The following is a 24892-nucleotide window of genomic DNA, read 5'->3' on the forward strand; positions in this document are numbered from 1 at the left end:
AAGCAAAGCATGTTGCCCATGGCACAGCAGCACCTCCTGATTTACCCCTCTTGCTTTACATCGGGGTCTCTGCTGCCTGGGACTGCCCAGTGTGCCCAGCCAGACATCCTGGCTCACCTCCATCTGGGCGCCACAGGGTGTCCAGGCTTAAATCACTTACATGACTCCGTACAAGCCGAGTGACCCTGTTCAATGTCATTTAAACCTTCCAGGCCCCGTTTTTCTTCCTTTGAGTTCCCTCTGAGGTGCCCAAATGCTCTGGGGATGGAAGGATCCAGGGCCAGCGTCCCCATGGAAATAAGTGCCCTTGGGGCAAAGTGACAAACAGGGAGGTGAATATATAAATGTATAACCACCAGACACAGCCCTCCCCATGCCTGGCAATCATCACTGGGACCGAGCCACCCGTGACCTCCAGAAACAGGGCAGAAGGGGGTGAAATGCAGCCGTTCCCAGTCAGTAACTCTGGGGCTGCTTTTGAACCCTCACACCCAGACACCAAGGGGCTTCGCCCTGCTGGGGCAGGACCAGAACCAGAAGACAAAATCCTCCTACCCCCAGCTGCCCCAGGGCTGGCTGAGCCCAGCAGCTCACCCCATTGTTAAGCCCCTGGTTTCACTCCCTCTCTGTCTGTAGGGTAAATAATTAACCTTGAATACCTGGAGCTCATTCAGCATTTCTCCCCGCCTCTTCCCTTTTAAATGCCCAGACATAATAAAAGTGAAACAGTGCTACAGTATCTCCAGGGAAGCAAACAAGCAAAGGTACTGGAAGTCTTATGTAGGTGGGGACAGGCCTTTTTTTTCCACACACACCCCCACTTCCAACCACCCTTTTCCAGAAGGCAAAGGAGGATGAAGAGCAGTGCGATGCCTGGAGGGAGCCCCTCAGCCAGCACAGGTGTACAGGACAGTGCTCCAGTCAGCTGAGGTGGGTAAACTCACCTAGACCCCTGCCTTGCAGAGCTGCCCCCTGCGCCCCACACCTGCATCTCCCCGGGATTTCCCGTGGCACGGAGCTGCTCTCAGTTTCTGTGGATCACAACTGTGTTATCCCAGCTCACTGCAGAGAGGTTCAGTCGGTACTAGGGTGTGTATCCCTGCTCTTCCCTTGACTATGGGCTCATATCTTACGGTCACCCTGCCCTGTCTCTCTCTACTGCACAGTTCACCCCTTCAAGAGCTGCTGCTCTGCTTTCGCTGTAGATCCCCCCATGCAGGGTTTGATCTAGGAACTCAGCCCCCTTCCTACTGAAATCCCTGAAAAATGGGGTGCCCTCCTCTCCCTCCCACCCTCTGTATGAGCTGTGATGAGGTCAGCTCCTAAGTAAGGCAATGAATGATTAAATATTCCCCCGAGAGGGTGTGAGGCAGGGTCTGAACCCTGCTGTGGGAGTTCAGCAAAGTCACAGGTAAGGCACAGTCCATGCAGTTTGTAACCTGTGAAATAACCATGCAAAAGAGAGTGAAAATCTGGCCAAACTCAGATCGAGGAAGGCTGAGATGTATTTCCGGAGTCCCAACATGTTTATTTACTACAACCATATTTCAATCTCTGGCTCCTATGAGCTGATCATACCTGAGACAGGCAGTTCCTGTGTCACCTCAAGCAATACCTGTTTCTAATGACTTTGCTGAGCTGCCTTGAGCCTGCTGTGGGGAAATGCAGCATTTTCCATCCTCAGAGCCCTGCAACACACAGTGTCCCTGTGGGTGGGCCATGTTAGCCGGTGAGAGCCCTTTGCAAGGGAGGGAAAGGAAGGCAAAACCTCTCCCTCTGCCTCCTTCCTGAACACCTGGTCCACCCCTTAGAGTGGGCAGAGGGGAGTCGATCTGTTTGCAGCAGGGCAGGAGCTGAGCAAGTGCTGGGGATGTGACTACAGCACAGGAGCACTTCTGTGGAAATCTGAAAACTCTTGCAATGTTCCCTGCAGCTCATGCAGAGGCTTGCTTGTCCCTTAAGATACCCATTCTCAGCATGCCAGGATGCAGTGCTCTGAGGCGTGATGAGTGATGAGAACCTTTACTGCATTGTACAGCCTCCCGTGCTGTAACCATGATGATTTGGAATGCAGAGATTGTTGTGTCTAGAGCAGAGCTGAGCTTCCTGCCCTTGAGGGCCACTTACCCTGGGCCATCTTCCAGCAGCAGCAGGTCGGGGCTTAAGCAGGGCAGAAGCAATAGCATGACCCAAAATTGCCATACCCACACCAGAAAGTAGCAACACCTCAGTGAGACTCAGGAAGGATTATCATTCCTGTATGGCAGGAAATCCACCTAGAAGAATGGAAAGTTACCTTGTTACCAACCAAAATGGTATGTTTACACAGATTTCAACATCTCTGTTTTGTGATTCCTTGGTGCTGGAGAAATAGCTGCCACTTGCATGAATTAAGGAGTTAAGCAGAGGCTTCTAGAGCTAAAAGCAGACCAGCACCTGGTGTCTGTGGGTAGAGAGATCATTTCAGTAGCTACAGGCTAGAACAACTTGCTCTTTCCTTGTATTAAGCACAGGAAAGGGATAGGACAGATTTTCAGTCTAGGAATGACTTCGGAGAGTTATGAACTCTTATCTAATTCTGCTGTTCTGTGCTTTTCAGTGATTACTGTCAACCCGTTTGGAAAACCCATTGTTGAAAGGCAACAAGATAAATAGAAATACAGAGTTAGTCACAAGGAGTGCAACCTCAGAACCAGCCTCTCTGACAAACAGCCTAGGGGAGGAAAAGATGGAAGTTGCTTCTGAACTGAGCAGCCCAACTTTGCACAGTGAAGACAGTGGGTTCTTTGAAAGAAGTATTAAGACAATGTTAAGCATCCGGAAATCAAAACTAAGTCTGAACAAAGAGAAAGGTAAGGAAGGTACAGGTACTTGGAAAGGAAAACGAATTTCTTTGCGATTCTCCAAGACCTATGAGAACAAAAGCACAACCTGTAATGGCGTGGAAGAGATTAGTGAGAAGATAACAGCAGAGCCTATTCAAGGAAAACCTCTTTCAGGTAAGAAGCAAAACCATCAGTGTAATTTGCTTGGCAGAATATAGGTAACCTTCAAGTAATTTACACATTGCAAGTCTTGGGCCCAATAGAGATGCTAAAGGACCAGACATCTGTTACAGGGCAGAGACAACTGTCACCCCTTGCACAGACCTATTGGGTGTTACCTGGCCCAGCCTGGCTGGTAGTCTGTCACTGAACAGGCTTCTTTGTGGTGTCCACTATGTTAGTTTTGCCATATCTATAACCTACCTACAATTGACACATCAATTGTTGGTTTACATATCAGTGGACATATTGTGCATTGTACATATTAGTTCCCAATCTGCTGAGCACAGTTTGGGAACTGCTGGTCTGACAGTATTGAGAAGTGCAATGTGGGCTATTCCTATGCCATTGCCTGCATTACACTTCTAGATAATTTCTGTTCTTTAGCTCTTGGACTGATGGTCCCCAGATTTTACTCTGTAGGTTGCTACAAGGCCTGAAGGGGAAAAAAGATGGTTTGGATCTAATCTGTCTGGTCACCTCCACCTTGGTTCCTAATCTTAGAGACTGCCTTGCAAAGGGACCTCTGTGAATGCTTTTACTTTGTTCTGCTGACTTTCCATCTATTCTCCTCACAACAGCAATGCTGCAAGTATTTGGTTTGGCTTCCTCAGGCTGGTCATTCTCATGCATTTTGTCAGCATTATATAGATAGGTCTTACTCAAATGATAATTACTTTCAAGCATAGCTCTCACCTTTCCCCAAGTGTGGGCAGAGTGCAATGACTTTGATCTTGGTTTGAGCACTATTCTCCACCTTTTCAAGGCAGAGGTACTGCAGTGCATCCACCAGGAAATAGACTGAGGTGGGTCAACATGGCTTGATGTTTCCTCAGCATAAATTTCTAGAAGGAAATAATTGATCTACTGCATAGGATGTCATGGGGATCAGATAGAAGGCCTGATGCTGTCACACTACTCTAATGTGCTCTATTATGCCATGAAGTTTACTGCTTTGCACTGATTTATTGTGAGGTTGGCAAGATGGATCTGGGCCCACCTCATCCATTTTGCTAGCCTGTTCTCAAAGAGTCATAGATGAGGAGAAACAGGAAATGTTATCATAAGGCCTTTTCATGTCCTGCGATAAACAAGCTGAAAAACTGCACAAATAAGGCCTATCCTGTGCCCAATAACTTGTGATTGGCCTAGACTAGAGCAGCTCTGTCAGAAACACATCCCATCCTGAGATAATGGCAAGTGATGGAGACTTCACCATGTGTACCATTAAGCTGCATAATGGTTAATTGCCTTTCAATTGTCTTCCTTCAACTACCAGCTGGCTGATCTCGTATTGCTAAATTAATGATCCATTTAGCACCCAACATCACCTCCCTGAATAATTATCCTAGATGGTGATTAAATAGTGTTTTCTCACTTTGATAAACAGAACAGAATGTATTCCTTTAGTCTGTCTCTGCAAGTACTTGTGCAAACACAGGTTTTATATTAATTTATCTAGAAGGGACTAGATAAATTCCCCTCTGAGTGCAGAAGCAACTGTAGCTCCATATAGGCACTCAAAGTTATAAACATTGTATGCTGCATCAATACTTGGATTATTTGGTGTATTTCTGTCTTAATACAGATACTTTTATGCTGTGGATAATTTGGTGCATATGGTACAAAATCCGTGTGTAGACAAGCCAAAGGGCATAAATGATGGGCTATGAACCAGTCCTTCATATCTTCTTTGAATGTTCTCCTATTTTATTGTCTATTTTTATACACATATGTCCCAGAAGCGGTGGCCACACAAACCTAAAAAATACCCTTTCCCATCTCCTCTTTAATATTTGCCTTATGCCCAATATCAGCGGGATCCCCTGTTCAGAGCATCTGTTATGATGCTGGAGATGGTGAGAGCTTCCCAGTGCCTCTCAAAAGCAAACAGTGCTCTTGGATCTCCTCAACACATGGTAAATACTTCTTCTTACTGGCAAATAGGCAGTGGTTCTTGCACCAGCGAGGCTTCAAAAAAGAAATGCAAAAGACCCCAGCTACTTTGGGGGTAACAGTATTTGGTGACTTTCCCCCAGCCTCAGCCAATGCCAGCCAGTACTGGTAGTGGCTGCCAAAAGCAAAGGAGGTGGGGAAAACCCACATGAGATGTGAACACCAGGAGAAAGCACCCACAGGTTTGGATTCCCCCTCCAATGCACACGCCTCCCCAAATCATCCAGGGACAACAGCGCTCACTGCTTGGAAAACAGTGGTAAGAGGCAGCGCTTGGCATCTGACTGTAGGTTTATATACAGGTAGTGAATAGCCAGGTCACCCAACCCTAAACCACCCCAGGAGGGTGAACTTCACATACTTGCCTTACTTTGGCATTTCTCCATATTTTTTTTTCCTGCTGAGACCACCATCCCAGAGACTCTACTCACTCCCCAGCCAAAGGGTTATTGCAGATTGCAATCACTGTATATCTCAGAAGCTGTGGCTTCTGGTCATCTAGAAGTCCCTCTTTTTGGTTGAGAGGAGGCTGAGGACCACAAACATTCACAGAACATCTCCTATATGTCTGGAACAGGTAAGAGGCATCCCTCAGAGGCCACTTGCTGTGGTAGGCACAGGCTGGAAAGGGTGGCCAGCCAAGGATGGGCTAGTGTCTGGCTTGCTGCCTCAATCCCTGCATCTTGAGGAGTCCACATAATGCAAATCACCATCAGTAGCCTCTGCAGTTTGTGTTGGCATTCTGCTCAGTCCTCAGAAATGCAGGAGACAGTTTAGCTGTGACATTAGTTGGGAGCATATCTTAGAAAACTTGATAATGTACAAACGCAGGACAGGAGGGGAGCCTGGAGTTCGCCCAGGGTTATATCTGAACAGGGAATGTTCCCAAAATGTATCATGAGCTGCTCCCGCTGCCAGTCCCACTTCAGCTCCACACTAACAGAGACTCACAGCCGGGGTGGTTTTATACAGCTTGAGATCCCAGTGCTCCTCGGTGCAGCCTCACTAGCCATTGCTTGAGGTTTTGCTGCAGGGCTACAGTCAAGTTTTCAGATATTTCTTACCTCTGAAACCAGCAGTTTAGAGATGTGGCTTAATTTGCAGTGACTGAGTTTGCACTGCTTTCCTCTCCTGTGTCAAACAGGAGTTAGAGAGATTGGCGGTGTCAGTCTCAGGGGCACTGCTCAGAGCAGCCCTGCAGGCCTCCCTGTGGGGCACCTTGTCCTGTTACCAACCTGCCAATCACCTAACAGTGACTTTGCCCAAATCCCTTCCCCGCTTCTTTCTGCAGTAATGGAAATCAATGAACTTATTCAGAAAAGGCAACTTCTGGAAGCATTTGCAAGTATCAAGTACTTGGAAGATGAGACTATAGCTGAAAGGAATGATGAGAAATACAAAGATAACCCCCAGGAGCTTGTGAGGAAATCAAAGGATGTGGATTTGCTTTATAACTCCATCACGAATGCGATCCAGTCCATTGTGGTGGGAACACTGGAGTGTCCTACTGTGGAGGATACCATGTTGACTTCCCTGGTGACTTTAATTGCCCTTGAAGAAGCAGCTCATCCTAACACCAGCAATGCTGCTGGTCCTGGGTCAGACTTGCTCGGCACACCCAGAAAGTGGAGAGAAGAGTGGAGGAAAGCTGTCAACGAGAGCACTAGAAAGAGAGTCCAGAGGGTACCCATGGCATCAAAGGAAGAAGAGAGTTCTTGGCTTGATAGCCACTTACATTTCCTCCAGAAATACCTGGGTGAAGACTTATTGAAAATCAAGTTATTAGTAAAAAAGTCTTATCCAGAGGAGTACCAGGTGTGTGACGTGTATGTGGAGGCTTTTCACAAGGCCATTGCCTCACATTTGCAATATCTCTCCCAGAGACCACTGGAGTTCAATGAGCTCTACACCTTGCTTGACTGGGTGGCCAACATCTACCGCAGGTAAGATCCTGTGCTTGCTACACTACTTCAGCCTCCTCCAGAGAGTGGCAGGGCCACAAGGTGGTTTGAAAGCACCAAGCTATGTTCAGTTTCCTAAGCAAGCAAGAGAGACACAGTCACTTCCACAGTAGAGCCAGATAGCTAATCTATTAATAGGTGGGGACAAAGGTTTATTCTCCCCTCCCTCTCCCACTTGCTGTTCACTCATGCCAGGAAGCTCCTCCTTGCAGCTTTGATAAACCTTCTCCCTTTCTACAAATATTTTGCAAGGTCCAGCAGCTTTCTGGTGACTTTTCCAGGCACAGGGCAGGACCTGTGGGGGAGCCCTGCCTTCTTCCTGTTTAATTAAAACTGTAATGCATTTGGAAACAGGCCACATTACTCTCCACGTTCGGAGGTCAGAGTTGTCTCAAGAAGGTGCCAAGACATCACCATGTGGAATTAGCCACCTTTAAAACAAAGGCTCTGGCTCAGACATGCCCACTAGCTGAATGGGAGGTCCATGGTTTTTAGGACCTCTTAAGCTGCCTGTAATTCAGAGGTGACAAATACTCTAGGAGCTGCATAGATATATAAAACACCATCCTCAGGGCACCCTGTGTGTGTCGCAGTAAATACAGAAATTCTTCACAACAACAGCAAAAACTGTGGTGCTGGACATTACCCTCTAACAGCCAAAGGAGACATCTAAGGTACCTGTAGAAGGTCCAGGCATTGTGTGTCCTCAGTTGTTCACTGGGCTAGACAACAGCCCATCATCCCAGCCCCAAAGAGCTCCCAGACTAAAACCCAACAGAAATACACAATGGGGTGGGAAGGAGGAGGGAGGCAATATCCACAGAAGATGGGTCTGCTAATAAGCCACATCAAAGCAAAATGATGTCTGCCCTGATAGATGGTCTCCAGGAATGGTCTGAACCAAATGCCCAAGGATGGGATGGATGCAAACTTATTGACACTCCCCAAACAAAAAAGTGAGTCAAGGCAGGAGTAGAATCATAGAATTGTAGAATGTCCTGATTTGGAAGGGTCCCACAAGGATCATCAAGTCCAACTGCTGTCCCAGCACAGGACAAGCCCAAAATTCACACCATGTCTCTGAGGGTGTTGTCTAAATGCTTCTTCAATAGCATCAGGTTTGGTGCCATGACTGCCTCCCTGGGGAGCCTGTTCCAGCGCTCCACCACCCTGTGGGTAAAGAACATTTTCCTAATATTCAGCCGAAACCTCCCCTGGCACATCTTCCTGCCATTCCCTTGGGTCCTGTCCCTGTTGATACTCAGAGTATCAACACTGAGTCAAGCAGTGGGCAAAAATGGTTGGGGAGGGGGCAGTGGTGGAGCAGGGCAAGCAGTAGTGACACTTGCCCAGAGCACTCCTAGCCTGGCGTAGCATTTGGCTCAGGCCATTTGGACCGCAGATGGTCTTTGTTTTGAATAGCCCTCAACAGATTTATTCAGTGAACTTGCCTATTTGCTCCTAAAACCCCATTTATGGTGTGGTAACTGTGATGATGTGTGTAACCCCCTCAGCATCAGGGCACTGGCTGACCAAAGTTATGTCTGGACCGCTATGGGAATGAAACTCCCACCCATTGCCCTTCTACCTCATGTGTCCCTGCCGATTGCATCTGGAGGGAAATTCCTGCATGTCCCCAGCCCCTGGGAACTGTACTGAACCCCAGCACTGCAGGAGAGGGGGAAAGAAATGAGCTTCGTCAGCCAGGTTCTGCACTAAAGAAAAATGCCCCCATCATATTTATCTAAGTTGCTGTGAAAGAGCTTATTGAGGGCCTGCAATCACCTTGCTGCGTTGAGATGTTTCCATCTGATTTTTGCATTCTAAAAGAACTTCATCCCCTCTTGGGACTCATCCCAAAAAAGAAGAAATTGTCTGACCCAAACTCATTATCAATGCTACAGTTCAAACAAATGGAAAAAAGAGAGGGAATAAGCTCCTCAGGTATACATTTGAGCCAGTCCTTTCAGTCACGGCAGAGATTTTTTTATTTAAATCTGTGGTGTCCTTTTAAATGAGCAGCTGACTCCTGCAGCAGCTGGGCTGTGCAATGTTCCACATGTGCAGATGTACTTCTCCGGGAAATCTCAACCATGACTGCGGGAACGTTGACTCCAGGACACTATCAGCAGGCTGAGTTTTTTTTTCTGCTGAGCAGTCATTTTGCACCAGCCTGACCTTGTACAGTACAATCCTCGCTTGGATCGAAACCTAACCATGTGCTCAGCACTGGTTTGCTTATGGGAACCCTATTAGGTGGTTGAACAGGCTGTGTGTAGGGCATTGCAGCTGTGTTCCTCGCTAACCAGGTGACTGCTTGCAATTTATTCAAGTGCATGAATGTTTTCTTCTTTCTCCTCTCCATCTTCATCACCCTGAAAGATGCAATGCCTCCACCATCCATGGCAGATCACAGGGGTTAACCTTCAATTGTACAGGCTAATAATGGGTTTCTCACCCCAGAGGGAGGAGCGCAAGCACTCCCTTCCCTTTCCCTGCCTCCCTGCTAATCAGCTGGCCTGATTACACTGCAATCCAGAGGAAAGTGGGTGGTAAAGTCGTGTGTCAGCTGAGCGCACTTTGGAGTCAGACTCTGTAGCTGCATGTCCACCCACCGCTTCCATCTGCAGAGGAACTGTGGTGCGGTGATGGTCTGTGTCCCAAGTATGGGAGTGCCTACCAGAGGCTGCCCTGTGCAGAGCAGGACCTGCTCTTCCACCTCCCCTTGCTAGGGATAATGCACACGGAAAAATAACAGGCTGACATAAGCTGTGATGTGATGCCGGAGAGGAGCTGGGGAGATCGGCTAACTCCAAAGCAGCATGCTGCTACAGGAATTACCCTGAAAGGCATATTGCAGGCTTCTAGTCAAATTAATCAGCTTCAGGTTGTTTTTAAAAAAGTAAATTCTCATAGCACTTTTCATGTCCAAACAACTCAGAAGTCTCATGATTTCTAAGGTGGGCTGGAACCTTAGATCATTTTGATTTTGAATAATTAGGATTTTGAATAGCGAGGAAAGATTTTCTTGTTAAAGCTTGAAAACAAGCATTGCAATTTAAGCTTTAAGTATATTTCTCACAGCTTAGTAATTGTGTAGCTCATGCCACATGAATATTCCATCAGTTTATTCACACTTTGAGGCAATATAATTTGTTCATTTGAATCTTTCCAGTGAACTCTTTCTGGGTCACCCTGATCTCAAACCAGAATTTAAGACAGAAAACCTGTCCCTGCTGTTAACACCAGCTGATTGGGATAAACTGAAGAATGACTACATCACTTCTGCAAAGGTGAGAGTTTTGACCTTGCCCCCATGTGCCCCCAGGGAGAGTATGGGAGCCCCAGTCTCCCAGGCAGAGGTCTTGGGTGGCTGCATCATCATTCCTAGCCCCACCAGGTGCTGAGTCCTGCCAGCACCATGCAGAATGGCCTTTGACCAAAACCAAAACATGCTGAACACCAATTCTGGGACTGAAGCAAGCTATGAGCTTGAACCGGGATGATCACAGAGCTAAAAAGACTGTACTGGACCCATACAGTATGGCAGAGGCATACCAAAAGGTCATAGTTGGGCTTCATCAGATTGAATGCATTGCAAAGTTAGGTATAAAGACATTTTAACAGCTGCTTTAATGGTGTGTGAGCTCCCTCAGCACATCAGATGTTTGCTATAGCCAGATAACTTTGGGCTTGTCCCCAGCAGGGGACCTCCCCATGGTTCAGCTCCTCCTAGGAAGCCCCTTCTGCAGTTGTCTTTCTGATGTGCTTGGCTGGGACCCAGTGTAAGACAACATGCTTTCCTGGGTCTTTGGTGGGCTCAGACATTTTCTTGCAAACCATTTCTGAAACAGGGTGCTGCTGAAGGTGAGCTCAAGGTACCCAGCTGAATAAAATTGGTGTGGCTCCATTGTGCTGGTCAAGGATCATTTTGTTTCACTGGCAACAAGGTTGATTTATCAGCCAGTACTGAACAATGCTGCCACTTACACAAGCAGCTGTACCAAGAGAAAGGACCAGTTTGATCTTTAATCCTGACCTTGTGCATTACACATGCTGGAGGACTTTGCAATCAAGCAGTCAAACAGCTAACACAGTATTTCCTTGCCAGGAGAATGATTCTCCCTTGATTTGGGAGAACCTTGTCCCCACACAGCACAGGTCCTGGTTTTTCCCAGGATCCTGTGTAGACTGACAGGGTCTGGAGCAAGACCTTTGACTCTGCTTACCTTTCCGTGCCCCATATCTGAGCCTTACACACGTGTCGATGGAGCAAAATGCCGTGAGCCGCTTTACTCATGCTTGCTTCGTTATGCTGAGCTTCGTGTTTCCTTCCTACATTTAACATTTAGGGGAAAATCAAAAGCTATTTTGGAAACATCCTGAGACTGGAGGTCACAGAGAAGTGGGAGAAGGAAGTTCATCCAGAAGTGAAGGAAAACCTCTACCACTCCTCGCTCTCCTTTGATATTCAAACGGTATTTAATTAGCTGGGGCAAAGTGTGGGGGGCTCTGGGGCTCCGGGGCTCCAAGGAAACTGGATTGTTACCTTCTGGGGTGGAGGTACCACCTCCTGTGATAATTTATGTTAGTCACGCACTGGCAGAATATATTAGAGCAGAAAATTCCATTTATTACAACTTTTAGCTCTCCCGCTTGCCTTCTAGCTGCAAATTAAACCTGCTGTCAATTGTGTCAGCAACATAATAGGCAACTGATTTTAAAATCCTGAAATCTCTTTGATTAGAAAGAAGAAAGAGAAAGGGAAAAAAAGGCATAAAGAAAAGGTTTGTTAGAAGAAACCCTTGGCTGAAAGAGAGACTTTGTCCCGGGGCTGCAGCAGCCATGGAAAGGCCGTAGGCAGTGACAGCCACTACAATTTAAACAGTACAAAAAACAAAAGCTCCTACTAGCTTTAGGGACTACAGTGTGATAAATCCAGGAGGGGTTTGGATACATTCTCATCACTCAAAAGGTTGAGTCATTTCAATTAATACCAAAAAAAAGAAAAAAGAGATGGAGAGAGAAAGAAAGAAAATCAAAGAGTTTTGCCTGCTGCCGTGACTCATTTTCCATAGAGGAATATTACACATTGTGTGATCACTGGGAAGACAGGTCTGAATTGGATTACCAGATAGGTAGGATGCCTTAGGAAGCACCGGAGCGGGGCTGCAGCCTGCCTCACTCCGGAGAGGCAGCTGGGGTTGGGGGAATGGGAATTAGGGAGGGGCCCCAATGCAAGCAAGATTTCAGCAGGATGCCCGACCCTCCATGCAGTATTGCTCCAGAGGAGGGGAGTTGTGCAGGCCCCCATGGATGGTGCTTATAGCTGCCGTTAGCATGGGGCACAGGGGCAGCTCAGCTTCCGTTGGCCATTGGGTTGGGGATTGATCCTTCGCGTGAATCCCCCCAGAAGAGGAGGACAGCACCAGGGTGGCTTGGGGCTCCAGTTGACACGTGTCTAGCTCACGCTCAGACAGCAGGACATGGGCCATGAGGGATGAATGATTATGCCACAAATCAGTTTGTGCCTCTTGGTCCATTCTGGATTATTATTTTTAAAACTGCCAGAGAATAGTGAAAACGGCCTGGCAACAAGTTGGCTGTTTCCCCCTTTGCTAAGCAAGTCATTTTTATTAATCAAAGATGCACGAGATCCTTGCAAAAGATGTTTCTCCCGTGCATGTCCTATTCACTGGCATTTTTCCATGCCCTTTTCTAGATCATCGGGGAGCACGTGAAGATATCTGGAGCAATCAGCAAAAGCCTGGGAACAAAAATGCTTGAGCTGTGCCTGGAAGAGCTGCATGAATTCATACAAAGGTCATCGCCACTCCGGGCAACACATTCCTTCCACATGAGTCCCACATTGGTAAAAAAGCAGGGAAAAGGTCCATGCACTGGGCCAGATTCTGGCACCAGGCGAGCATGGGCTTGCTCCCGGGAGAAGTAGAGATCACAATGAGCCCAAAAATGAGCAAGCAGCAAAACAACTTGGAGGAAGTAATAAACAGACCCAGATGGGACTCTTGCGAGTCCCTTCCCAAAATCTGAGGTCAGAGGTCAGAGCTGGAAAGGAGCTGCTGGCTGGAAAGGGATGGGACCACTGCAGTCCCATCCATCCAGGACCTTTGTGGCATTGGATGCTCGTCACTTGCAGCTACAGCCACAAGCAAGCAGCAGTTATGGAGCCCCAGATCCAGAGCCTGCTTGCCCAAATCATCATCTAGGTGTCCCAGGGTGAGTCCTGCCAAGAGGGTTTTCTCCTGCATCCCATGTCTATGGGCATAGCAATGGTTGATGGGACCCTCCCGGTTATACCTGGGCAAGTCATATAGCTTATCCAGTGCCACTCTGCTGAAATAATCTTTTTCTGCTTGGTAGCCCCTGACTTACAGCCTCACACCTTCCCCCCTGCTACATGCTTTGGGGATGCTCCAGAGAAGGTTTTTGGCTCTCAGAGGGTCCCAGCACAGAGAGATGCTGTCCCTCCCTGCCAGCGTGGCTGTGTTTTGGGGGGTTGTGGCTGCTCCCTGGATCAGCGATCTGCAGAGAAGCAAAGCCATTGAGTGTGAATCAACTCTGAGCGAGACTAAAAATAATCTCGCATTAACCTTTGATGCTTCCCACCTCCAGCAGGCGCTGAGTGGGGAGTTTGCTAATAGACATTTTGCAGGAGCGAGCGTGGGGAGCCCAAGAACTGCTTTCTCAGATCATGAACCTGGGGCATGGCAGGTGTCCAAAGTGCACTGAAGGCAATGCTTTTCCTTCTAAACCCTCATCTCTAATAGCCCAGTGATCTACATTTGTCTCCCATACTCTGAGCAAGCAGTGTAGTTCAAACCAGCTATTTGGCCTTGAAGTCTGCCTCGGTTTTTGAGGACAAATGCAGTACTGATGTTCCATTCTTTCTTTTTATTTTTTTCCTCCCCCCCCCCCCCCCCCCCTTTTCCTTTGTTTTCTCTCTTTTCCTTTTTTTCTTTGTTCTCTTTTTTAAAAACAAAATTGGTGTAAAATGCAAGCTGGGGCAGCAAGTGCTCCCAGATGAGTCACTGAAACTTAAGGTTTTTCTTAAACAAACCCAAGATACAAGTGTCTGAGGCTGGCCGAAGCAGGTTCCTTTACCCTGACAAAGAATGGGACTAGGAGTCAAAGCCTGCCTGAGCATGCAGCCTCCCGCCAGCACCACTGACCTGGCGTTGAAACAGCTGTCAAAACCAGAAAAGCTGTGCTACACAGAAAACAGCTACCTAACACACCACGCTGAGGTCATGGGGGGGGAAATGTACATGTGCTGCCCTGTTCCTATTCATCTTCTGTTATAAAATCAGACCTGAGGTACCTTTCCTTGTGTGCTTAAGAGGGCACGTATTATATTGCCCCAAAAGCCAGGGAAATGAAGGACCAGACTGATAGGCCAGAGTACCACGGCCATAATTAATCCCTCTGCATGAGGAGAAGTCAGACATCTGGTGTGCTGAGATCCCTGGCATCTCTCCAAAAGAGCTGCATACCTGCTCAGGTGAGCACACCCTAAACCCATCATTATCTGCCATCTATTCCCCTCCAATGCACACACACATTATGACAGCCAGAAGAAACATGTCCGCATACAGAGAGGACAGACTGGGCCAGTCACCGGTGTCTCCTGACATCATGGTGTACACAGAAGATGAGCCATCCTCAGTCCCCCCGCCATTAGTGTTACCTGTGTGTCTTCTCCTGCAGGTTCGGGGAGGACTTTGTGGTGTGGAGCACTGCCCAGGACAGCCCCATCTTTGCACCGTATTTTGCTGCCTACATCAACAGTTTCCATGACCTGATGTAAGTAAGTCTGCTCCCCTGAGCCGAGCTGCTGCGTTGCTGGGGTCCAGGAGGGTGGCACCATCTGGAAAGGAAAGACCAAGGTCTCCTGGGGGTGCCCCGCAGAGTGCTCAGCCTCCAGCCCTTCCTCACCTCATGGGGGGGATGTTGCCCAAGAGATGCAGATAAAAGTCACTCCACTGGGGCAAAAGGGTGAAGAGACAGAGGTGGGGATGGATCCGGTGCAGGGATGGATCTGGTGCTTGCATGAAAGCTTTAAAGTAATTTTCAGCCCATCTTTTCCAATCTCAGAGGAGGGGTTTTTCCATTTTTTGTTCTGGAGATTAGGAGAATAAACCCAGCAACACAGTCTGACGGCTGCTTTTGGCACTGGGCTGGAGGAAACTCTGAAAGCACTCAACCTGCAAATAAACCCCTGCCATGGCCGCTGGCAGGAGGAACTTCTAGGGCTTTGTATGTGTTAAGAATTATTTATTTAATGCCATGCATTGCAAAGGCCTCTGATAAACAGGTACGCCCACCAGCTCTGACTAAAAAGTATTTTCAGGAGAGGGGCACTCTTCCCGTAAGTAGGATGGTGCCAGTTACTGTGTGTCCCAGGGTCTGGTCCATCAGCCAGTGCTGTGGCACACGGTGACCCTGCGCTTCACACCCCATATCTGCCTGCACAGCTGCCGGCCCTCTGGTGCCAGTGCCACAGGAAACTGGGGCTGTTCATATGGCACCTGCCCCAGGGGGATGGTCAGCAGCCATGCAGGGACATGGCCCACCGAGGCCCAGGGGCTCTTCAGCATCTGGGGTCATCTCTGCCATGCAGATGCGGTGCTTCAGAGGCCAACCCGGCGAGCCGACACACAGCTAACACCTGGGGTTTGGCCACCAGGAAGCTTGGGTTGTTACCTCCAGCCCATGCTGCTGCATCGCTGCCTGGCACTGCCTGCAGCAGGGATGCTATATGCCAAATATTATTCAGGGGATGCAGAAGATTTTGCGTTGCAGTGTCTCACAGGAGCTGACAGCTCCAGCCGCAGTGAGCACTACCATCGGGAAGTCTCTAGATGGCACGGTCTCTCCATCAATGCTAACCTTGCAGAGGAGCCAGCTTTCTCTCCCTTCTGTCCCTGCAGAAAATTGCTCTCCACTTCCCTGCTGGGGACTGGAGAGGTGGTGAAAGGAGAAGCCAGCCCCAGGCATAGAGCTGGCAGGCATTTGGGTGGTGGATTAGCTCTGCTGGGTTTATTCCTGCATCGAGTTAAATATTTGGCAGCCTGGGGTGATGAGTTGCTGGGCAGAGGTAGGTGCCCTGACAGCATGATTTTGTGGATGCCGGACACAGACTTCAGGTGTTCAGCAGGAGTTATGGACCCGAGCCCCAGCCTGGGGTGAAAGGTTTGCTCCTATGTGTTTGTAGTCCTGGCTGGGCAGCCTCAGGCATGCAAACTAGCTACTAAGCAGTAGCAGGAACGCAGCATGCTCTGTGGTCACAGCATTGGAAATAGCACATCTGGGAATGCTCAGGGACCACTGGCATTTTGGTGGTGCTGCCTCAGTTCCCCCTAGAGCAGGTTACAGTGGGGTAGAGATGGAAAGCGAGAAGAAAACCAGGAGCTTGCAATTCCCCCATAACCCACACATACTGCTGGGGATTTCATTAACCTCTTAGAAGTTGTGTTTTCTTCCTTGTTAGCGTGAAACATTGCAGATATATGCACTGTCCCTAGGAAACTCCACAGGTTTCCACCTCTGTAGTTCACCATCCCACCTACTGCCAGTAGACACTGCACGGAGTGAGTCAGCAGCACTCTGAAGGATGCAGGGTTGGCAGCTTTCCCTTCTCTGGCTTTATTATTTACTTCTCTGTTACCCCATAAGCCCCTCAGTGCTCTATCAGATACCTGCAGATCATTTCGCAGAAGTGTTGCTCAAGTGAAAAAGTAACCAGCCTATGCAACTGCTCCACGTGGTTGAATTGTCCCACCTGATGAGGAAATAGGTGTTTTTTTAAGCACAGTTACGCAGTTGTGATTAATTATCAGTGTACAGGGATTGTGCAAAATAGGCATTATTTTGACCCATTAAGTGTTTCCAAGAGAAAGCACTGGATATGCAAAATTATTTTAAAATAATGGCCAGGATGCCAATCTGGCTAAAATGCTTAGGGCAGTGCAATAGTTTACATTTTAGCATTAAATCACTGGTGATGTGTTTTTCTCTCTCTAGGTCAGGGTTAGAAACAGCATTTGAAGTCAACATTGAGGAACTGCAGAAGATTTTGGCAGCTCTGACAAGGAACTTCACAAATATTTTTTTAAATAAATTAAGAGCAAAAACACAGGTAAGAGAATCTTGCCCACATTATTTCCTAAATATAAGGGGTATGCACAGGACCACTGCAGCAGCTGAGACCCTTTCTCTGTCTGACCAGCTAGACTTCATTTTGCAGTGCATGACATTATGGTCCCTCCAAAATACATCATGCCTAACGTTGGCACAAATCCTCCTTAACCCAAAGCGACACTTTCAGCGTCCTGGAAGTTTTTCACTGATATACGATATATTTGTCAAGATGTTTATTTAGTACAACAGCAACAAGAATAAAAGGGTATTTAGTGGCTTCCAGCACCTCAGGCAAAGCAGTGGGGGGAAACCTCACCCATAGTGAAGCACCGGGGAAGTCAGCTGGACAACACCAATGGGACATTTTTCCTTCTATCAAAACATTTGGATTTTTCAGGACTTTGATTTACTCTTACTTATTAGTACATCTGTCATCACTGTCTGTTATCAACCTCTTCAGACAGGAGAAAATTCATCCTGGTAGAGGTGATTTGTCCAGGCTGTTTCCATGGTGAAGAAAGACTGATTCTTTCAGTGTGAGGATGCTAAAGCTCTGGTATTGGCTGATAAAGCTCTGGCATCAGCTTAACTTGTGTTACAAGGCCTAAAAGGCAACGTACTGCAATGCAGTTTGTGCTTCCCAGGTGCTGTAGATGGGGCTTTCTGCTCCCCACCAGCTGGTGGTCCACTAGCTCTAGCTGGTATAACATGAGAGATGGGGGAAATAAAGCCTTTGGTCCCATCCCTTTTCACTCATCCTAATTCACTTTCTAAATTACTGAGCACAACTTTCAGAAACTAAGACAGTCACGCAACTGTCTCCAATCTAAGCCAAGTTTGCCTGGCCAAGGGGACTTTCCAGTGGCTGCAGAGCTTGTCTCAGAGCCTAAGGGGTAGGCGAGGAAGGAGTCAAGCCAAGCCATTGAGCAAAAGTGCTGAACTGACATGAGAACTGAAAGGAGCCAAGGCAAAGTATTTCTAAAGAGCCCTCCAGCAGGCTGGGAGCACAGCAGGAGGGCTCAAGTTGGGGAAATAATTGGAGAGGAAATTGCCAGGAGTCTAAAGACAGAGATCCTGAGAGCAAAGAGGAGAAAAGTACAAAGAAGATGTGCCGGACAAAGGATATTTTGAATTTGGCCCTTAGGGGTGTCTCTTCCAGGTGCCACCAGAGGCCTTTAGCAGATACTGCTGTGCTTCCATGTGGAGGCATTTTAGTTCTAAAGGACCTGGTAAGGGAAATAGCCTGCTGGGGATGTTTGGTCAGAGCACCTTGTACCCAGGGCAGATGGGAAACAGTGCCATCACTCCACTGTCATCACTGGCCATGATGCATCAAGCTGGGGATGCTCTGAGCTGCTGTTCTCCCCCTCTGCCCCCCGCCCCCAGCCCCCATGCCAGAGCACTGAGCAGAAGGAAAATCCCGCTGAGACCTCATGCACACTCATGGGTCTGCAGGGAGTACAGACAGCCCCTTGCAAGTGCTGTGAGCAAGATGAGCTTGATTTCCATGTGGAGAAGGCTGGAGAGGTGATGGATTACTGGGCTAATTTCCAACAGATTCACTACCAAGTGACTTGTCATGTCCATAGCTGGTACAAACCCATGTAACTCTAGCATACACGGTTGCATGTCACAGTCTGTTCTAGCCATGCCTGAATTTCCTCTGGTTAGCATTCACATCTGTTTTCTTCATCCATACAGTGGGGATACCAGTTTATTTACCTACAGAAATACAGCTGGTGGATTAAAAGGAGGCACAGAGCAAGGAAATGAGTTGACCAAAGCAAGCCTTTAATGACAAAGCATCTCCTGTTCGGGGAGTGATTTTGCCTGCATCAGGGTGCAGAAATGGGAGACAGGGTTCTGAATTCCCTGGGGTGGAGAGAGAAACCCACCTCCTGTGCATCTTCACACAGAGTGGGTGCACCATCAGTGCTCTGTCCTTTTCGGTTCAAGATCCCTGAGCAGGAAGATGCTGGGTGCCTTCAGCTACTCCATCAGCCAGTCTGATTATTACCAGTGCCGTCAGTGAGTGGGTTTTTTTTCAGCCACTCCTTAAGAAAATCCTGACCAAGGACTGGATTTTGGCAACAGAAAGGCCGGACTCACTGGCATCGGCGGTATCGCAGTTCTCTGAGCCTCTGCAGCACATGAGGGAGCCCATGGGGCAGGTAGGCAGCTGGTCCCGTGCCAAGGGGCAGTGATGCTGGGGCGTCCCACTGTCATTTGCAGGCTGTGGTTCGACCTGCAGGCTGTTTATAACCTTGGGGACTGCTGATGTGGGGGAGCTCAGCTATTACTGTACTTCCACATGAAAGTAAGCAACATCTCTCCTTTCTGTAGTTTAAATATGGGAATTGATTTCTTTAAGGAGGAACAACAAGTTTTGGTGAACATTACCACTGAACATTATAATTCCATGAGTTGCGGGCTTATATGCTCCTTTCACATGTATGCGTGTGAAATCTATACATCTATGACATCGGTTGTGAAATAAATGCATAGGTGACAACAGCTCTATATCTAAAATCTGCAAGCACCATCAAAACATACTTTTAAAACAATCCTAAATAGACCCCTTTGTTACTGAGGGCCAAATTGCCAACACAAAATCATGGGCAGCTTCAGGATGAGGAGTATTTCCATGGCATTCCCTTGGGCACAGTCTGTGCCAAGGAGCAAAGCTGGCACGGGCAGTGTGTGCTTGCCAGTGCCCTGCTTTCCTCTACACCCTGGTCTCCTGCTAAAGATCAGAGAGCTTCCCCTGCCCTCTCTCACTGCTGTGGCCTTGCAAGAGAACCACAGAAAAACCATGAGGTTTGCCTTTTTTAACCAGGAACTTCTACGCGACATTCATAAATATGTGGTGAGGGAATACATCACGGAGGTCATCAAATCCAGACGGAAAATTAATAAGGAGGCACGGCAGCAAGTGAGTGAAAAGATGAACCAGGAAGCCAGAATCCTTAATAATACGCTCATCGATCAGGTATGTGAGTTCCCTCATGGCATTCCCAGTTGCCCTGTTCCTGGAGGTGCAATGTCCATGCTTGGCCTTCTGGGGACAGAGGTGGCAGGCTCTTGAGGAGAGCAAGCCTCAAGAAACATAAAAGTGCTTAAAAGAGAGCAAGCAAGGTAGTTACTGCAGGTTCACAGTGTGGACTTCCAGCCTGGCAGCTACTCTTCAGTGGCAGCACGTTTGCTCAGCTGGCAGCTCTCTGATTGCAGCTCCTGGTTTTTTAACACACTCCCAGGCTCACAGGCACTTTGCATAGGGTAGGTTACATGCTGTAGAATCAAGCTCATCCTTTGGCAACTTGTTCCTGGGCCTGTTTCCTTGAGCCATGGGATATACCTTGCCGCCAAAGGATCCCTGCCCTGGGATCAGCTCATGGAGATGACTCCAGTGAGAGGGTCCATCCAGGCACACAGTCGCATACAGGAGGGTGATGGGGCGAAAATTGCTGTTTGCTAGGCAACATCAGTGTAGGATTTTCGGGGAAGCCAAAGATGAATTAGTTGGATTTTGCAGAAGGTCATGTGTGCGGGGGGGCACTGAACCCCACCAGGGTGATTGCTTGGCTGAGGCAGATCCTTCTCAGAGGCGAGGCACATGAAACTATTAGGCAGTGCAGGGATGAAAGTTCTAGCATCTGCTGCTGTGCTGGACCACAGCTACAATGCCCTGCTCAGGGTCTGGCTTACTGGGGTGCTTGTGAGCGCCTGGGAGTGCAGAGGCAGGCCCCAGTGGAGCTGCGGGAGGTGCCTTGCCATTGCCACCCAGTGCTGCCTCAGCCAGCACCCTGCTGCTCCACCGGCAGCAGCACCCTGCCTGCCCGAGGGCAGCCTGTCCTGCCTGCAGCAGGACTGTCTTACAGCAGGAAAAGTGACCCACTGCCATGCTCTGCCCTTCAGGTAAAAGGCATTTGGTAGGTGCTGCGCTTCTCCCTGATGTCCTCATATGCCTCCTCGTTCACAGGGCTCTGACTCCAACTGGCTCCTTCCTGCCATACATCACATAGCCAATATCATTGGGGAGAAGAAAAAAGACAAGATCAAGGAGTGCGTCAAGGAGCTGTGTCAGGATTACCCAGATATCAAGTACGTGAAACAGCAGATGCCAGAACTGCTGGGCTCCATCACAAATAGCACCAGCTTGCCCCATGCCTTGGCCAAGTTCTTCAGCTTCTCTTCTCTGCTGGTAGCCACACGTTAGAGGTGAAGGTGCCGGCAGCAGGGGGAATCCCACCTTATTTTTCTTCATGGCTGTGTTCTTTCTCTTTTTTCCCCCATCTGCCAGATCTTATAATGCATGCAACTTACCTCAAAAGCCTTTTCAATAGAATAGAATAGAATAGAATAGAATAGAATAGAATAGAAATTGCATATGGAAAAGGCCTACAACTATCATCTAGTCCAACTGCCTGACCACTTCAGGGCTGACCAAAAGTTAAAGCATGTTGAAGTTAAAGAGCATGTTATCCAAATGCCTCTTAAACACTGACAGGCTTGGGGCATTGACCACCCCTCTAGGAAGCCTGTGCCAGTGCTTGACCACCCTTTTGGTAAAGAAATGCTTCCTAAACCTGCCTTGGCGCAGCTTTGAACCATTCCCATGCATCCTATTGCTGGATACCATTTTATTGCTCCAAATGAACCTTGTATCACTGTAAAGCTCCAGGTTGCCTTTCAGTGCACGACCAGTATTAGTTCAGCTTGCCAAGTTGCAGGCTCCAGCTTTGGAGCAAATAGTTTGTCTCCTGTTCCCAGGCTCAGACCTCAAAGTGCAGCAAATACTGACACAGTTCAGCAGCAGTTTCTGATAGGGCCTCAACACAACCACTAAATTTTGGAATAAATTACAAATTCTTTCTTTTGTACTTTCCATTTGCTCTTCCAAAGCAGCATCTGCAAAATTTAAGGCTACTGGAAAAGTAAACAAAGTGACTAGCTCTATGCATGGCTAAGCAGTTGTGTAACAGAAGTTACTTCCTCTTCTACAGCCCTTCTACCAACCATTGAGGAGGAATATCAGTGGTACAGCCTGCAAAAAAATACCATTTCATCAGAGTAATTTCAGGAAAAGACCAAAGGTTTTTGCACTGGGTTACACAGTTCCTGCTGGATAACATTTATACAATCAGAATAAACCATAACTTTAACAAATTGCTCAGAACACTGAAGTGGACCCTCAAATAGTCAGAAAAAAATTACATTAAATCTATTTTCCTCTCCCCAAAACTGAGGCTCAAAATTTAACTTGAGTGAGTCAGATATTCTTTGGGCTTATCTGTGTGGGGAAATTCAAAACGTGCACTTGAACAAGAATCATTTTTCCCAGATAATTCCCTAGGTGAACACACCTATCCTAAAAAAAAAATAAAGGTGACGAAGGTTAGCTTTGACTAAGCTGATGAAGGAGGCATTGTCCATTCTGGGAAGGATGTGGGACATAAAGGATGGATAGTCAGGGTTAGCTATTTGAAAACAACTTTCCAGGCAGAAAAGCCATTTACAAGGCTGTGATTTGTGGTACTTACTCAACATTAGCCTTGGACCCAAGCCAGGTTTTAAGGCTCATCCTCTTGGTTGTTTTATTTCCTGGCTTTCCATTATTGTGTAATATTATTTTTAACAATTAAGTTTGGAAAACAAGGTGGGACCTGCTGGACCTGTATTGCTTCCTGTTCAGGTCTCTGTTAATTCTTCCCCTGAACTCTCAGAGATGTTGCTGAATTTGTATATACTGAGATTACTGGAACAGGGTATGTTTCCAAGTTGGCTTTCCTAGCTCTAATCTAATTAGTGCCTGTCAGCTTCCTAAATATTAGTACTCCCATTACTCAGCTCAAAATAATCATTAAATAAAAGGTCTGCAGCCTCTCAGGAAAACTTGCAAAAGACACCACGTGTGTGGAGACGGAGGAGGAAATTCCCTGAAGCACCAGCAGCAGGAAGGTGTCCCACCAGTGCAGGGTGGTAGGAGCTGATGCTTACTGGCTCAGTACCTCCAGAGGCTGCAGACCCCTGTCCTGGTGGCTCATACAGTGCGGTGAGGGGATGTTCCCCAGTGCTTTGCCATGGCCTCACTCTGTCCCCAGAATGGTTGTTGGTTGCTTACCTCTGGGCTGGTTTTTCTCGCCAGCACTGAGCGAGGTCTTGTTTGGTTTCTGCAGGAAGGAACACGTCCTGGCTGTCCTCGTGCTCCGGGGGCTGGGGCGCACCAGGAGAGCGGCTATTTTGCAGCAAAGCTACCGTGCGCTGGAAAGCCCCGACGGTGGGGAGGGCAGCACTCTCTTCGCTGAAATCGATGCCCCGGTGATCATCAGCTGCTTCTAAAACAGAACCCAAACAGCAGTCCTCCCTCCTCCTATGCTGCCTCTACAGCACGATCCAAAATCTGCTACCCTGCCTCACCCATCTGCAATGCAACTTTTGACTACAGTGGGAAAAGGAGTACTTTTCTGAACTTGCTACCCTGAGTTCAGAAACCAAAGGCAACAGATATGCCAAGGCCCTGACCTTCTGCAAGAACCCCTGAGCAGCAACTCCAGCCCAGGCACTGCATCCAACCTGTGTTCAATACAGATTCTATTGCTAGGAAGCTGCTCTGTTGTTTGGTCCAAGATTGAGTCTCTTCTCAGAGAACAGGAGAAAACCAAAAGGAGCTCGCTCAGAGCTATATTAGACTTGGACTCCGTGTTGCATAATTATACAGCACAGAGCAAGAGCCTTCTTCATAATTAGTGTCTCTGAGCAACCACGGGCCAGAACTTGGATAGGGATGTGGTAGTGCCCAAGACTTATTTCCTCCCCTGTGAACCAGCTGGCTGAGCTGGCATAACACAAGGTCAGTGATGTTGTGACCTGATGCCACAAACCACTACCTGCCTGAGGAGGAAAACCTTGGAGTAACCAAACCCCACAGCTGGGACATGGAGCACATGGACCACTCTGTACTCCAGTATGGACCCCGTCTCCCTTCTGGTGTTTCAGCAGATTTTCCTCACTCGTGCGCTGCCTTGTAAAACTCCTGTTGGACTGAAGACCTGTTCATGCCATCACAGCCTCTCTGCGTGGGCAGACATGTCTGGATCAGAAGTACCATGTGGAGGGAGGCTCCAAGTCCTCCCTGCCCCAGGGAAAAGGGCCACCATATCCCTAGTCCCTTTTCTTGTATGTTCAAATATATTTTAACAAATCTGGTACAATCTGACCGCAGTATGAAACCTAATGTGAGGTGGACAGGGATAGTGCTACAGATCAGATCCTCATCTGGTGTAAACCAGCATCACCCCATTGATAACCCCCACTGGTTAAACCACCGCCAGTGTAACTCCATGAGGGAACAAAGTGTTACATCCAGCATCTGCAGGGAAGACTAAAAGATATATCCAGCAGCCTACAGCCATACAAATCTGATTATATTTAATCTAATTTATCATTCCGGTTGCCCTCTGCAGGAATTAATCCAAAAACTGTACAAAGATATGTTTATGATCTATCAATTAATGTGATAAATATGGACATAGTATAGCCTTGAATATTAATTTGTCTGCTGCAGAGTTGAAAGCATCAGTAGTGAGCCTCTTTTGTTTCCTTTGCTCAAGTTTGCACCAGTATAAATTTCAGCCCAGATGAGCAGCAGGTGCTAGTGACAGGCCAAGGGAGCTGTTCTGACAGATAAGAAATATGGAGTGCACCTTTAATTCACAATCATCATATGAAAACTTTTCTAAGGTAGACTTTCTACCTCCATAGCCAAGATGA

General features: G+C 47.8%; 1 protein-coding gene across 2 annotated transcripts; it reads left to right on the forward strand.

Moving 5' to 3' along the window:
• Positions 1 to 727: 727 nt before the first annotated feature.
• EXOC3L4 (exocyst complex component 3 like 4) lies at positions 728 to 24327 on the forward strand. 2 transcript variants are annotated; one of them, XM_075103978.1, is made up of 12 exons: positions 728 to 930; positions 2600 to 2999; positions 6292 to 6943; positions 10137 to 10254; positions 11314 to 11439; positions 12684 to 12784; positions 14690 to 14785; positions 17006 to 17120; positions 19171 to 19293; positions 19959 to 20111; positions 21102 to 21223; positions 23299 to 24327. In XM_075103978.1, the coding sequence occupies exons 2-12, from the start codon at positions 2729 to 2731 to the stop codon at positions 23459 to 23461; spliced, it is 2040 nt and encodes a 679-aa protein (XP_074960079.1). In that variant the 5' UTR covers positions 728 to 930; positions 2600 to 2728; the 3' UTR covers positions 23462 to 24327. The 2 variants fall into 2 exon arrangements, with proteins under 2 accessions (XP_074960079.1, XP_074960080.1); XM_075103979.1 differs by lacking the exon at positions 19171 to 19293.
• The last annotated feature ends 565 nt before the right edge of the window (positions 24328 to 24892 follow it).

This window comes from Phalacrocorax aristotelis, chromosome 9, assembly GCF_949628215.1.
Source record: "Phalacrocorax aristotelis chromosome 9, bGulAri2.1, whole genome shotgun sequence".
Lineage (NCBI taxonomy): Eukaryota > Metazoa > Chordata > Aves > Suliformes > Phalacrocoracidae > Phalacrocorax > Phalacrocorax aristotelis.